This window comes from Pseudorca crassidens, chromosome 5, assembly GCF_039906515.1.
Source record: "Pseudorca crassidens isolate mPseCra1 chromosome 5, mPseCra1.hap1, whole genome shotgun sequence".
NCBI lineage: Eukaryota > Metazoa > Chordata > Mammalia > Artiodactyla > Delphinidae > Pseudorca > Pseudorca crassidens.
In genome coordinates, this window is record NC_090300.1 from 32,664,227 (window position 1) to 32,680,419 (window position 16,193).

Sequence of the window (16,193 nt, forward strand, 5' to 3'; positions counted from 1 at the left end):
TTTTATCCACGTTAGAAGTAATTTTTCATTTCATTTTTTAAAAAATGTTCTTCCGATCAGTAATATACAACAAAATTAAAATTTGTGATTATTACAATAGTAAAAATCTCACATGTCAAGAGCCATATACGTTAGTGTTACACAGAGTAGAATAAGGTACATTTTGATGCATCCATTACATTTCTGCTATGGCTTTATTCCTTAGAATAGGAATTTATCCATAAACTATAGCTACTTGTGATACAGTTAAAAGTCCAAGCTCTGACTTTTTTTGTGTTCAATTATGGCATGTGTTTAGCAGTCATTTATAGTTTCTTTTGGATCAAATGAGGTGCTTTTTGAAGTGTTTTTACAAATATAACATCTTGGGCAAATTTAAGTATTTTTAATTTAATATTTCAAGATAAGTCCAGTTTCTTTAAAATGTTCTGTTTCAGCATTGTTGTCAACAGAGTCGTCTACAACTGGCCACTAAACTTTCCTTTTGCCTTTCTGATCCCTTGGAGAGTCTGTCTTTGAAGATCTACTTGGGATGGAGATTTTAGTCTTTAAATATGTATAATATATTTATATTTATTGGTTTTCTTTTAATTGTACAATTTTATATATGATCATTAAAAATATAATGCAGATATAAAAAGTGAAAGTTCCTTGTATTTTTGTTTAACGTTTTTTGCTGTACTTGTATACATTTTGCTTTTCAAATCAACTTTTATGGTTATTGCTTAATTTTATTAAATATAATCTCATTTTATCACATAACAACCTTATGAAATAGGATGGAAATTACCAGTACATTTTACACATAAGGATTCAATTAAATTATTTGTGGAGAATTAGTCAACTCAGTAACTGGACATGGATCTTCAGATTTTTTTACCTGCTGAGTCTTCCCAATAGACTAGTGGGTTCCCCATCTTTTCAAGAATCAGAGCCTCTTTTGAACTTAATGAATTTAAAAAATATTTTTAGGTTCTCCCTTGACATTACTTCTACTTTTGATATGTTAATTCAGAAGAAAACATGACAAATGACAAAAACTTATTCTTTGTTTTGTAACTCTTACATAACTTTGCATTTTCTTAACCAGAAAATATTTACCTATATTAAAATTTTGTTCACATATACAAGCCACTGCTTATTTTATCTATAGACAATCCTAGTGTACCCTGGGAGTTAACAGTCCTTTATAGTAATACCATTGCTTCCTGGTTGTCAAGAGTTTGAAGACTGGGAATCACTGCGTAATACCATTTTGCATTTAAAATTCATGCTTACGTTATAAACCATAGAAATGCCAGATCATATGTAGCTCCTTATAGTGTATGTACAAGTGTAGTAATTTACACTTAAAATTTTATGAATACAAGAGCCAAATTTTAATTTTCTTAATTTTTTTAAACAGATTATTGAAAAGGCAGCTGAGATTGCAAGCAGTGATAGTGCTAATGTATCAGTAAGTATCAAGGTTTTAAAATAGCCCTTATTACAAAGTTGTGTTCATTATTAGTTACCTTCATGTCGTACAGGAGACCATACTCATATGCAAGAACAGTCTGAGTGTGCATGAGTATGAACATGCTAATATTTTGTTAAATGGCAGCTGTTTGTGGTTGGTCTGTGTTCAGGTGGTAAGCCCTTTTCTGATACAAGCACAGGTTCAGCAGGTAGTCTGTAAGGGATGCTATGACACTTCATAGATTAACAATACCATCTTTTTAAATATTATTCAGTTGAATGAGGAGGCTGTAATTTTCTTTATTTCCCTGATATAACAGAGCAGGTATATTCAAGGCAGGTTTCACAATGCTGGGGACCCAGGTTTCTTGCATCTTGGCGCTCTTTCATGTTAATATGTAGTTTTTGTCTCATGTAATATTGGTGCTTCAGCTTCCTACATTACTACTTTCCAGCCCACAGGAACAGGAAAAGCAAGACTAGAGGCCGTACCCATTCTTTTTGAGGATATCATTAATATGCTTCCTTTCTGCTCACGTCTCATTAGCCATAACTTAGTCATATGGCCATACCTGACTATAAGTGAGGCTTGTAAATGTAGTCGTTAGCTGGGCAGTCCTGGGCTTGGCTAAGAGTGAGAGATTGTAGTTAGTAAAGTAAGAAGGGGAGAATGCATATTGAGAGACAAATAGCAGTCTCTGCTGCATACACCATTCCCATAGTTTCTGCCGAAAGACTACAAAATAGATTACTTTGTTTATTTAGTTTACAATATATATAATATTTCTACCATCTATATTTTTTAATTTAATTTTTTGACGTTCACTTTAAGACTTGGCTGAGTTTTCATCTGTTTTTTTCTTTTCATGTCACCAGTTTATAACTTTCGAGTGACTTTAGTAATGCCATTCTATATAGAATGGTAATTAGATAGAAGCCAGGAGGCAAATGGAGATAATGTATATCCTTTTGTTATTTGCACAGAATGAAAGCACTATTTAATGTTGGTTAGTTGGAGAAACATCTGGCCCAGGCTGTCTTCTTTTTTTGTTTGCTTCCCTTTTATTCTTTTTTTTTTTTGCGGTACGCGGGCCTCTCACTGTCGTGGCCTCTCCCGTTAAGCAGCGCAGGCTCAGCGGCCATGGCTCACGGGCCAAGCCGCTCCGCGGCATGTGGGATCCTCCCGGACCGGGGCACGAACCCGTGTCCCCTGCTTTGGCAGGCAGACTCTCAACCACTGCGCCACCAGGGAAGCCCTTGTTTTCTTTTTTAATTGAAGTATAGTTGATTTACAGTGTTTCAGGTGTACAGCAAACTGATTCGGTTTCATATATATTTATATATTTTTTTCACATTCTATTCCATTATAGATTATTACAAGATATTGAATATAGTTTCCTGTGCTATACACAGGAAACTATAGTCAATAGCTTGAATATAGTTGATTATCTATTTTATATATAGTAGTGTGTATCTATAATCCCAAACTCCTAGTTTATCCCCTCCACCTTACCCCTTTGGTAACTGTATGTTTGTTTCCTATGTCTCTTTCTATTTCTATTTTGTAGATAAGTTCATTTGTATGTTCACTTAGTATGATAATCTCTAAGTTCATCCATGTTGCTGCAAATGGCATTATTTCATTTTTTAAAAAATCTATTGAAGTATAGTTGATTTACAATGTTGGGTTAATATCTACTGTACAGCAAACTGATTCAGTTATACATATATATACACATATTCTTTTCCATTATGGTTTATCACAGGATATTGAATGTAGTTCCCTGTGTTATACAATAGGAATTATTTCATTCTTTTATGACTAATGTTCCATTGGAGTGTGTGTGTGTGTGTGTGTGTGTGTGTGTGTGTACATGTGTACATGCAAATACCACATCTTTATCCGTTCGTCTATCATTGGACATTTAGTTTGCTTCCATGTTTTGGCTGTTGTAAATAGTGCTGCTATGAACATCGGTGTGCATGGATATTTTCAAATTAGAGTTTTCATCTTTTCTGGATATATGCTCAGGAGTGGAATGGTTGGATCATATGGCCACTCTATTTTTAGTTTTTTAAGGAAACTCCATACTGTTTTCCATTGTGGCTGCACCAGTTTACATTCCCACCAATAGTGTAGTAAGGTTCCCTTTTCTCTACACCCTTTCCAGCATTTATTAATTGTAGACTTTTTGTTGATGACCATTCTGACTGGTGTGAGGTAGTACCTCATTGTTGTTTTGATTTGCATTTCTCTAATAATTAGAGATGTCGATCATCTTTTCTTGTGCCTGTTTCCATCTGTACGTTTTCTTTGGAGAAATGTCTGTTTAGGTGTTCTGCCCATCTTTCTATTGGGTTGGTTGTTTGTTTTTGATATTGAGCTGTATAAGCTGTTTGTATATTTTGGAAATTAATCCGTTGTTGCTTGCATCGTTTGAAAATGTTTTCTCCCATTCTGTAGGTTGTCTTTTCATTTTGTTTATGATTTCTTTTGTGGAAAAGCTTTTAAGTTTAACTGTGTCCCATTTGTTTATTTTTGCTTTTGTTTCAGTTACTCTAGGAGACAGATCCAAAAAAATATTGCTCAGATTCATGTCAGAGTGTTTTGCCTATGTTTTCCACTAGGATTTTTATAGTACCATTTTGAGTTTATTTTTGTATGTGGTGTTAGAGAATGTTCTGATTTAATTCTTTTACATGTAGCTGTCCAGTTTTCCCAGGGCAACTTATTGAAGAGACTGTCATCTCGATTGTGTACTCTTGCCTTCTTTGTTGTAGATTAATTGACCGTAAGTGTGCAGATTTATTCCTGAGCTTTCTGTTCGGTTCCATTGATTTATGTGTCTGTTTTTGTGCCAGTACCCTGCTGTTTTGATTACTGTAGCTTTATAGCATAGTCTGAAGTCAGGGAGAGTGATTGCTCCAGTTCCATTCTTCTTTCTCAAGAATTGTTTTGGCTTTTCCACAGGCTGTCTTCTGCTTTACCATTAGAGTTCTCAAAAATTTCAGTAGCCTTTCATTGCAAGTTATCTGCTACTACAAATACTTTAAGAGTACAGTTGACCCTTGAACAACACAGGTTTGAACTGTGTGGGTCCTCTTAAACACAGATTTTTTTTCATTAAATAGGTACTACAGTACCACATGATCTGCAGTTTGATTGAATTCATGGATGCAGAACCTTGGGTACAGAGTATCAACTGTAAAATTATACATAGGTTTTCGACTGTGCAGGTGGTCTGCATCCCTAATCCCCATGTTCAAGGGTCAAGCGTAGCTCTCTTTAATCAAATAAGTTTATTATAAGTATACACTTACCAGCTTGTCTGGCAATTACTGAAACATATAATTACAGTTTAAGAAATAACACTTATATAGGCCTGTCTTCATTCTCATGCCTATTTTTAGTTTTTAGTTACCTTTTATTAGTCTTAATATTGCTCCTTGAACATCAGAAGCGTAAATTAATTTTTATTATTTCTGCTGTGCTACTGCTACCTTACCTAAATCAGAGAGTTCCCTCCTTACTGACAATGCAATATTCTTGCCCGGATTTTTTTTTTTTTTTTTAAATAATCCCATGTTCAAGACCTTCTTTGTGGTATGTGGGATCTTTTTTAGCTGCGGCATGCGGGATCTTCAGTTGTGACATGTGGGATCTTGTAGTTGCTGCATGTGGGATCTTTAGTTGTGGCACGCAAACTCTTAGTTGCGGCATGTGGGATCTAGTTCTCTGAGCAGGGATCAAACCCAGTCCCCCTGCATTGGGAGTGTGGAGTCTTAGCCACTGGACCACCAGGGAAGTCCCTCTTGCCCAGGTTTGATGTACTTTTTTTTTTTGGTGGGTACATTAATAAATTGTGTGAAACCAAAAATGAAAGTTTTTAAAATAACTGCCACTTACCTTTCTCGCCCAGAGATAACTATATAAACAGTTTAGCTTTGTGTGTAAACACCTATATATTTTAAAAATATATGAGATCTTTATATATGTAGTTTCGTCCTTTTTCATGTAACGAATTTTATGGATCTTGTCATGTCTGTATGAAGAGCTCCACTGCTCTCTTTATAAAGCCTTGTTTATATTTCATGGCATTAATTATTGGTAGCCATTAGTTATTAAATATTCATACCTCTACTGATGGATGTTTTGCTTATTTCTAATTATTTTCCACTGAAGCTGTGTTGCAATGAATACCTTGTACATCTTTATATACATGTCTGTATTTTGTACGATGGATTCCTAGAAATGAAATTATAGATTGAAAGGTATGTCCCTTTTTAATAAGAATTCTGCCAAATTGCATACCCTAAAAGAGTTAAAATTTACAACACATCCACACTGTGAACATAAAAATGGTGGCACATTATTTTAACTTGCATTCTTTTCTTATTAGTCAGGTTGGAGTTTGTTTCTTTTTTCTTTCTAAAATTTTATTTATCTTTTAAAAGATTTCTGTTAATTCCTTTTTCATGGCTATAATGTCACCTTAGTTCTCTCTGAGGAATTAAATAATCTTGTTTTTGAAGTGGTCTTGCTTCTGCTTTTGACATCTATCTATCTTCATATGGGTTTTTCTCAATATTTGGTGATTCTTAGTTTAGCTCTTTTGTACTTGTGACTCCCTGGTTGTTTGCTTATTCGCTGTAATCTGTGTTCAATATCTGTAAGACTTAGGGTAGACTGTGCTGAAAATGGGTCTCCTGTATGAAGATTTCCATACCTTCTGAGATCAGGTGGCTCCTTATGACTCAGTACCCATGCTCCTCACCTCAGTCTAGGGCTGATCCCATTGCTGTTTCAGCTCAGCATAAACAGAGCAAGGGGCATGCCTGACCAAAGCAGCTGCTCCATATGCAGATCCTGTGATAACTCCCCTGACGATTCCCCCTGGCCTCCTCTCATCCCTTGTATCCTCTGATTCTGAGCCGGAATGCCTCCTGGAACTGTGTGTTTCACTACCGCTTGAATCTCAGCAGATCTGATCCCTGATGCTATCTACTTTCTCTCATTAAAGGATTCCTATGTTATGCATTTTCCCTTGTATCCTAGAACTGTTACTGATTTATATTTTTATATTTATATTTTTATTTATTTATTTGGTTGCGTTAGGTCTTAGTTGCAGCCCACGGATCTTCGTTGCAACATGCGAGATCTTTTGTTGTGGTGTGCGGGCTCAGTAGTTGCAGCATGCAGGCTTAGTTGCCCCGCGGCATGTGGGATCTTAGTTCCCCAACCAGAGATCGAAACCGCGTCCCCTGCATTGGAAGGTGGATTCTTAACCACTGGACCACCAGGGAAGTCCCACTGATTAGTATTTTTAAATACTTAAGGCACTTCATGGTCTTTTGAATGAAAGGAATGAAGAGAACTAAGTTCTCATTCCACTGTTTAATCCACTTTCATGTATATGCCAAGAGCATGTTACATTCCTTAATAAGATCATGGTAAGTTGACTTGTTGAATTGTGTGTACATTTATAGGTACATATATATATTAAACATGTATACATATAATATGTACACACATACAATTTATTTTTGAATTTACCAACACCTTACTAAGGAACTTAAACCTGCTCTTGGAATTAAAAAATTTTTTTTTTAATTGTGGTAAAGTACACATAAAATTTACTGTCTTAATCATTTTCAAGTGTACAGTTCACAAGTGTTAAGTATATTCACAATATACTTAAAACATTGTTATGAAATTGATATCCAGAACTTTTTAATCTTGCAAAATTGAAACTCTGTATCCACTAAACAATTCCCCATTTTCCCTTCCCCTCAGACTGTGACATCCACTGTTCTACTTTCTGTCTCTATGAATTTGACCATTCTAGAAACCTCATATAAATGTAATCATACACTATTTTATCTTCCTGTGACTGGCTTATTTCACTTAGTGTAATGTCTTTAAGGTTCATCCATGTTATAGCATGTCAAAATTTCCTTCCTTTTTAAGGCTGAATAATATTCCATTGCGTGTATGTACCAGATTTTGTTTATCCATTCATTCATCAATGGACCCTTGGTTCGCATCCACATTTTAGCTATTGTGAATAACGCTGCTATGAACATGAGTGTACAATATATTTTTGAGATGTTGCTTTCGATTCTTTTGGGTATATACCCAGAAGTAGAATTGCTGGATCATATGGTAATTCTATTTTTCATTTTTTGAGGAACTGCCAGTGTTTTCCACAGTGGCTGTACCATTTTACATTCCCACCAACTGCAAAAGGATTCCAGTTTTTCCATATGCTTCCCACCACTTCTGTTCTTTTGATGGTGCTAAGCCTAATAGGTGTTGGCAATTTTTTTTTTTTTTTTTTGTCTGCATCAAGTCTTAGTTGCGGCACATGGGATCTTTGTTGCTGTGCACGGGCTTCTCTCTAGTTGTGACATGGAGGCTCCAGGACATGTGGACTCTGTAGTTGTGGCGTGAGGGTTCCAGAGCCCATGGGCTCTGTAATTTGCGGCACGCAGGCTCTCTAGTTTAGGCTCATGGGCTTAGTTGCCCCCATGGCATGTTGGATCTTAGTTCCCTGACCAGGGATCGAACCTGCATCCCCTGCATTGTAAGGTGGATTCTTTACCACTGGACCAGCAGGGAAGTCCCAGTGTTGGCATTTTTTTAAACAGGTGGTTGCCAAGGATCGTGGGTCTGTAGAATAGAAAAAAATGTGATCTTTGTGAATTATGATTATTGAATTGGCAGCTTTTGATCTTCCTATCCAGTGGTTCTCAACCTGAGGCTGTTTTGCCTTCAGTGGGGCATTTGGCATTGTCTCAAAATTTTCTTAGTTATCTCAAGTCATGGGAGGTTGTTTCTGGCACATAGTGAGTAGAGTTCAGGGGCTGCTAAACTGTCTACCATGTACAGGACCATCCTCCTACAACAAGATAGCATGGGGGCTGAGAAACCAAATCTTAATGGCTGGCTTTTGTTAATGAAGATGATGACTCAGCCTTTAGTTCAGCCGTTCTGGGGATCTACCTAGAATGTTTTCTTAGTAGAATGATTTGGGGTCTTTACAGCCTTCAATTTTAGGGAAGGAAAGAGCAAACATTTTTTTAAAAATTTCAAACTCACTGAAAACTTGGGAGAAGTGTACAAAGAATTCCCATACAACTTTCATCCAGCTTCCGCAACGGTTAACATTTTACCACATTTGTTTTATTGTTTTGAGTGTGTGTATTCAGTTCTTTCTGAATCATTTGAGATGAGGTGGCATACATCATGACATTTTATCCTTTAATTCTTCAGTGTATATTTCCTAAAAACAAGGACATTCTCATAACTAACCAGAATCAATTCATAAAAATCAGGAAAATAATATTGATAGAGTTCTGTTGTCTAATTCACACATTCCATTCATATTTAGCCAGTTGTCTCAATAATGTCCTTTATAGGTCCAGGATCCAACTCAGGATTACTTGTTGCATTTCTTTAACGTGGGTCTTTAGTTTTCTTCATTCTAGAATGGTTCCTCAGTCTTTCCTTATCTTTAACGACTCTGATGTTTTTTAAGAATACAAGCCGGTTACTTTGTAGAATGTCACTCAGTTTGGATTTGCCGAATGTTTTGTCATGATCAGATTCCAGCTACGCATTTTTAGCATAAATAGATTGAAGTGGTAGTTTGTTCTTACTGCATTTCACTCAAAGGCAAACAATGTCAACCTGTCCTATTACTATTGACGTTAATTATTATCACTTGGTTAGGATAGTGTCTACTAGGTTTTTCTACTGTAAAGTTAATAAGTAAGTAGTTTGTGGGCATATTTTGAGACTAAGTAAACATACTGTTTCACATCTAACTTTCACCCACTTGTTTTAATATTAATATATCTTGCCTGAACCAGTATTATTACAGTGGTTTGCTGTGCTGATTTTCAAATTTATTTTCCTTTTGGATTTGTTAGTTGACATACCATAGGGTCGAGGTTTTTCTTCTCCCCCATTTATTTACTTACTTAAAAAAAATATTGGATTTGTGATTTCTGTTTTATTTAATGACTTATAATTAGTAACTCATTAATTTTGATGTTCAGATTTTACCTAGATTTGGCCAGTGGCAACCCATTCATGTTCCGTCTTGAGTCTTTTTGACATGTCTTTATCATTCTTTGAGCGTTTCCTTCTTTCTGGTACAACAAAGTGTTCCAAGGCTCATCTGGTATTTTCTCTACCCCAGCTTTGGATTCAGTCATTTTCCCCAGGAGATCTGATTCCTTTTACTTGTTAAAAGTATTTAGAATCCAAGTTCTGGGCACTGGGTATGCTCATTACCCTTGGCATGCAGTTGCATCTAGGCCTTTTCCTGAAACAGAACTAGGTAGTATGTGTTTGACTGCATACTATTTGAGCATATATAAGCACAGAGATATATTTCTTTGTCTGTTAAAAACTATGAGTTCTTGTCAATGTCTCCAATTTGGATTCACCACCACAGGATTTTTTTCTAGCCTCTGCCTTAACATATTTTAAATTACCTTTTCTGACAGTGAGAAGTCTGGATTCCTATGAACCTTAACATATTTACTTATTTGCTCAATCCTCTGTAATCAATCTCCCAATCATATAAATATCTTCTCAGTCTCTTTCCCACCAGCCCTGACTACATGGGCTGTCTCATCCCCAGTTGTGTGTTGGTCAGTCTGGCCAACACATAGTTAATTCCATCCTTGACAAGCACATGGCTAACACGCTGTTTTGAGTTTCTAGCCCCTCTGAATATGACAGATGAGTTTTCCAGGCCCACCACCCCAGTAAGGAACGGGAAAGAGCCATAGTCTTTTTTTTCATTTGCTTATGGCAAGATATATATGTTGTGTTTTATTTTGGTTAGTAATCACTATTATATCATAATGTGTATATAATTATGAAAAATCTAAACATAAAAACAAAGCAGAGAATATAGGTGTTAACTTTCATTGCTTTTTACCACTATTTTAATGCAAGCATTTTAACATGTGTGTAAGTTCATCAGTTACACTACAGTGTAATTTTTCATTGCTGATTGTTTTGAGTTTTGTAAAAGGATGTAAGATTCTGTGGGTGTTTTTGGCTTACTGCCACATTTCTGGTAGTTGTTTGTTTTTACCTTGGCTTTATCCAGTGCTGTGCTTTTCATAGCTCAGTAAACAATCACACTACAGTTATACAACTAACCCCCTGCTCTTCCCTCTTCATTTATTCCTAGGTCTTCAGGATATTTACTTACAGTAGGTCTGTAGCAGCGTCTAATTTTGATCCATGAAATTACAGTAGTCTGCTAGGTTTTGCGCTATTTAACCTAACAGCAGTCTGCCTTTCTCCGGCATGAACAATTTATACTTTTTGTTGTTTGCAGTAACAGGTTTCACTTTTATATGTAAGTGTAGGAGTTACATTTTCAAATTCTGATAACTTCTCATGATCATTTTGCAAAGAAAAAAGAAACTCAGTCAATTTTGTAAAATAAAGCATATCTTTTTAGATTGAGGCTCTGAATATAAAACTGTAATCATACATAGAGAGAGAGAGAGTATGTGTGTGAGAGTGTGTGTGTGTGTGTGTGTGTGTGTGTGTGTGTAAGACTTTATTTTTGCTAAGAGCATTTTAGACTCACAACAAAATTGGGAGGACCGTACAAAGATTTGCCATATATCCGTGCCCCTGCACATGTATAGCCTCCTTCATTATCAACATCACTTACCAGAATGGTACGTGTATTACTAAGGATGAATCTACATTAATACATCATAACACTCAAATGTCCATAGTTTACCTTAGGTTTCATTCTTGCTGTTGTGCATTCTATGGGTTTGGGCACATGTATAATGACATATATCCATCATTATAATATCATACCAAGTAGTTTCTCTGCCTTGCAAATCTGTGCTCTGCCTATTCATTCCCTCACCCTACCTTCTATCCCTGGCAACCACTGATCTTTTTATTGTCTCCATAGTTTTGCCTTTTTCCAGAATGTTGTAGTCAGCATCATTTTACCTGTAGCCTTTTCAGATAGGCTTCTTTCACTTAGTCATATGCATTTAAGGTTTCCTACATGTCTCTTTGTGGGATGATAGCTCATTTCTTTTAGTGCTAAATAATATTCCATTGTCTGTCTGTATTACAGTTTATCCATTCACCTACTGAAGGACATCTTGGTTGCTTCCAAGTTTTGGCAATTTTGAATAAAGCCAAATAAACATCCGTTTACAGGTTTTTGTGTGGGCATAAGTTTTCAACTCCTTTTGGTAAATAGCCAAGGGGCATGATTACTGGATTGTATTGTAAGAGTATGTTTAGTTTTGTAAGAAATCGCCAAATTGTCTTCCTAAGGGATTGTAGTATTTTGCATTTCCGCCAGCAATGAATAAGAGTTGCTCCACATCCTTAGTAGCATTTGATGTTGTCAGTGTTCTGGATTTGGGCCATTCTAATAGGTATGCAGTCATATTTCATTTTTGTTTTAATTTGCATTTCCCTGCTGACATATGATATTAAGCATCATTTTATATATATATTTTTGCCAACCGTATATCTTATTTGATGAGGTGTCTGTTCAGGTCTTTAATCCATATTTTTTTGTCTGGTTGTTTTCTTGTTGTTGAGTTGTAAGAGTTCTTTGTATATTTTGGATAACAGTCCTTTATCAGGTATGTCTTTTTGCAAATATTTTCTCCCAGTCTGTGCCTTATTGTTTCATTCTCTTGACAGCGTCTTTTGCAGAGCAGATAATTTTAAATTTAATGAAGTCCAAGGTATCAATTCTTTCAATGACGGATTATGCATTTGGTGTTATAGGTTAAAAGTTATTGCCAAACCCAAGGTCATCTAGATTTTCTCCTGTGTTTTTCTAGGAGTTTTATAGTTTTGCTTTTCACGTTTATTTTTATCTAAGTCAGGTAGTGTCGGTCCTTCAGCGTTTTGTTTTTGTTTTTTTTGCGGTACACGGGCCTCTTTTGGCTGCGTTTGGTCTTCTTTGCTGCGTGCGGGCTTTCTCCAGTTGTGGCGAGTGGGGGCTACTCATCCTTGTAGTGTGCAAGCTTCTTATCGCGGTGGCTTCTCTTGTTGCAGAGCATGGGCTCTAGGCGTGCGGGCATCAGTAGTTGTGGCTCACGGGCTCCAGGGTGCAGGCTCAGTAGTTGTGGCGCACAGGGTTACTTGCTCCGCGGCATGTGAGATCTTCCCAGACCAGGGCTCGAACCCATGTCCCCTGCATTGGCAGGCGGATTCTTAACCACTGCACCACCAGGGAAGTCCTTGTAGTAAGTTTTAAAATAAGGAAATGTGAAACCGCCACCAGGGAAGTCCCTCAACCTTGGTCTTTCTTCTTCCATACTGTGTTGACTATTTTGGGTCTTTTGCCTTTCCATATAATTTTAGAATCAGTTTGTTGATATCCACATAATAACTTACTGGGATTTAAATTGGGTTTAAATTGAATCTGTTGATATTAAGTTGGGAAGAACTGACAATATTGTGATTGTCAGTTCATGGGTAAGAATATTGACAATATTCTTATGCGTGAACATGGAATATATCTCCATTTGTTTAATTCCTTGATTACTTTCATAAGAGTTCTGTAGTTTTCTCATATAGATCTTGTATGTATGTTGTTAATTTCTTACCTGTTTCCTTATTTTGGGGTGCTAATGTAAATGTTATTGCATTTTTAATTTCAAATTCCGCTTATTTATTGCTAATACATAAGAAAAGGATTTACTTTTATATATTGACCTTGTATCCCACAATTGCTGTAATTGCTTATTAGTTCCAATGGTGGTTTTGTTGATTCTTTCATATTTTCTACGTAGACAATCATGTCATCCTAATTATTTTTACATATGCATATACTATTTTGAATCTCACTACTTTAGAAAATTAGTGATATGACTTTTATTTATTTTAATGTTTATATGAAATCCCAGTTAAAATAATTTCAAGTACAAAATAATATGCTAATGGAACATAAATCCTTACAGAATCTTGTCAGATAATTCTGGAGATTTTTTTGTGAGGATGGGGGATAAGGAAGGGATATGCTTTCGCCTAAATGGTTTAGTTTTTCTTTAAGTATGGGGAAATGTACCTTTTTCTTTTCCTTTTCTTTATTTAATAAATTTCTTTTATTTATTTATTTTTGGCTGCATTGGGTCTTCATTGCTGCGCGCGGGCTTTCTCTGGTTGCAGCAAGCAGGGGCTTCTCTTCATTGCGGTGCGCTGGCTTCTCATTGCGGTGGCTTATCTTGTTGTGGAGCACAGGCTCTAGGCACGCAGGCTTCAGTAGTTGTGGCACACAGGCTCAGTAGTTGTGGTTCGTGGGCTCTAGAGTGCAGGCTCAGTAGTTGTGGCACACGGGTTCGTTGCTCCACGGCATGTGGGATCTTCCCAGACCAGGGTTCGAACCAGTGTCCCCTGCATTGCTAGACGGATTCTTCACCACTGCACCACCAGGGAAGCCCCCCTTTTTCTTTTAATGTTAGTGTAATTCAGAGTCTGGATCCAAAAAATAGTATGGTCCATTTTCTTTATTTTAATATATTCTTATATGGATTGGGAAAGAAAATGGGATAACTGTATTTTTTTTATGTTTACTTTTAACCAAGTTTCAGTCCTTACTCTAAATGTTTTAATGCCTCAGAGCCAAGAAGGCACCTATTAACTTTTTTTAAAACTATAAATTTGGTTCATCTTTGATTTTGCTTTTTTCTTTATAGAAATTAAAAAAAGAAGATGAGAAACTCAGTTCAAATAATGACTTCTTTTTAATCCAAATTACAATTCTGCCACCTAGTGTTTGCATACGGATTTTTTAACAGTATTCTTTTTTCTTTTAAAAAACTGAGAATAATTTTTTCCTTCATCCTTAGCTTACTAATTTAATATTCAGCTTAGTAAAAACTTTAAAAGGGGTATCCAACTTTTTACGGAATTAGATTGTTAATATCTCAAATTTTAAAGCTCATAAATTGTTGAAAAATTCATTGTGTAGTTAACCCTTGAACAACATGGGTTTGAACTGTGCAGATCCACTTACAAGTGGAGTTTTTTCAATAAACAAGTACTGCAGTACTATGTGAACCGTGGTTGGTTGAATCTATGAATTTAGGGATTTTCTACTGCTTGGGGGTTGGTGCCTCTAACCCCTGTGTTCAAGGTCTGCCCGTGATGTTTACACAGTTTTGTTCTGTAATGAGTAATTTTACTTTCTTAGAGTCGAGGTGGAAAGAAGTTTCTTGCTGTACTGAAAGAAATCTTGGACAGGGATCCGTTGTCTCAGCTGTGTGAGAATGAAATGGATCTTATTTGGACTTTGCGACAAGACTGCAGAGAGAATTTCCCACAGTCATTGCCAAAATTACTGCTGTCAATCAAGTGGAATAAACTTGAGGATGTTGCTCAGGTAACAAAAGATCATTTCTGTAACTCCATTCAGCAGTATATGTTACTTTGTTGATTTCGTGTAAATTGTCCTTTCCTATATAGGTATGTTTCCAAAGGTTGGGTAATTTTCTGCAGGAGAAATTTTGAGGTTTTCAACTCTTACATATTCTGGTCTAAATGGTAAACCAGAAAGTTTTAAGATTTCAAAATCCCAGATTCCGGGTAGGTTTTCTATATCTTTTACTAAAGATAATTAAGACTTAGGTCTTGGTGTAATCATCTGTAATTACTACCAGCATGTGGTAGGTTCTGGGCTACTTCTAACAGTTTCATCAATGAACTCCAAGGTTTTAATCTTAAGACCTTTTGCAGTGAGTGTCCTAAAATGAATATGTATTGTTTGAAAATTACCTCTATTTGTAAAAGTTAACATTTTAGATCATAAGCCATTCAGATCAATTTTACTGTTTATTTAAAGTTGGTCAGTGTTGATGAATATTTGTCTTTAAGCAGAAAAGCAAAAGGGGAACAAATGTTTGATCCAAAAAAGCCACCAAATTTTAGCTACTTGATTTAATTTTCAAGACTATGTGAAAAAGCACTGGCATTATTAAATTCACTTGGTTATCAGTGCTCTACAGAAAGATTCTTGAAATTATTTCTTAATCAGAATGAATACATTTGGCATATTAAAATAATGTTATTCACCTTACTTGAATTCAACTGATCTTTTAAAAATTTTTCTTGTCTTATTAAATCTATAATGACTTTAAAAATTTAGTCAAGAAATGTATATTTCTTTTAATCAGGTATATTTTTTAAAAATCTTTGATTTTATTGTTTTACTTCGTAAATTAAGTTTAGAAAGTATTTCTTTTGAGTTTATTCCTAGGGTCTAACAATTTTTTTGGAATCATGTTACAAAATTATATGATGTGCCTTGTTTAAACTGGTTACACAGACCACATGAAAATTACTTACTCTGAAAAGGAATTATTTTTGTCATCTAGATAGATTTTAATTGTTCTGACACAGTTGTCTTCTAACCATTTATTTATTTAAATTCAAGGTTAGTTTTCTATGAACCCCCCCTAATGGTTGAATATAAGCATTTTTTAACTGGCACATTTGCCTACTTCTCAATGAATAGCATTCATTTCTAAGTGCCTATCCAAGAAATGCATCATATTATTATTTTGCATATAATTAGAATAGAAAAAAAATTCTTGCTGTTCTCTTAAGATATCTGAGAGGGAGGTTTTGTATGTCAACTGTCAGAAAATGGAATGAGACAATTCAGGCTTAATATTTCTTTATTCGAACCCCAGGGGCAGAAATTTTTACACTG

At 35.6% G+C, this 16,193-nt stretch overlaps 1 protein-coding gene across 2 annotated transcripts in view; it reads left to right on the plus strand.

The window, feature by feature from the left end:
• Nucleotides 1-16,193, plus strand: part of PIK3CB (phosphatidylinositol-4,5-bisphosphate 3-kinase catalytic subunit beta) — a 193,211-nt gene that overhangs the window by 131,895 nt on the left and 45,123 nt on the right. For both annotated transcript variants that reach the window (XM_067737676.1, XM_067737677.1), the window contains exons 12-13: nucleotides 1,406-1,456; nucleotides 14,676-14,864. In XM_067737676.1, coding sequence (XP_067593777.1) covers nucleotides 1,406-1,456; nucleotides 14,676-14,864 — 240 coding nt within the window. The remainder of the gene's footprint in view (nucleotides 1-1,405; nucleotides 1,457-14,675; nucleotides 14,865-16,193) is intronic.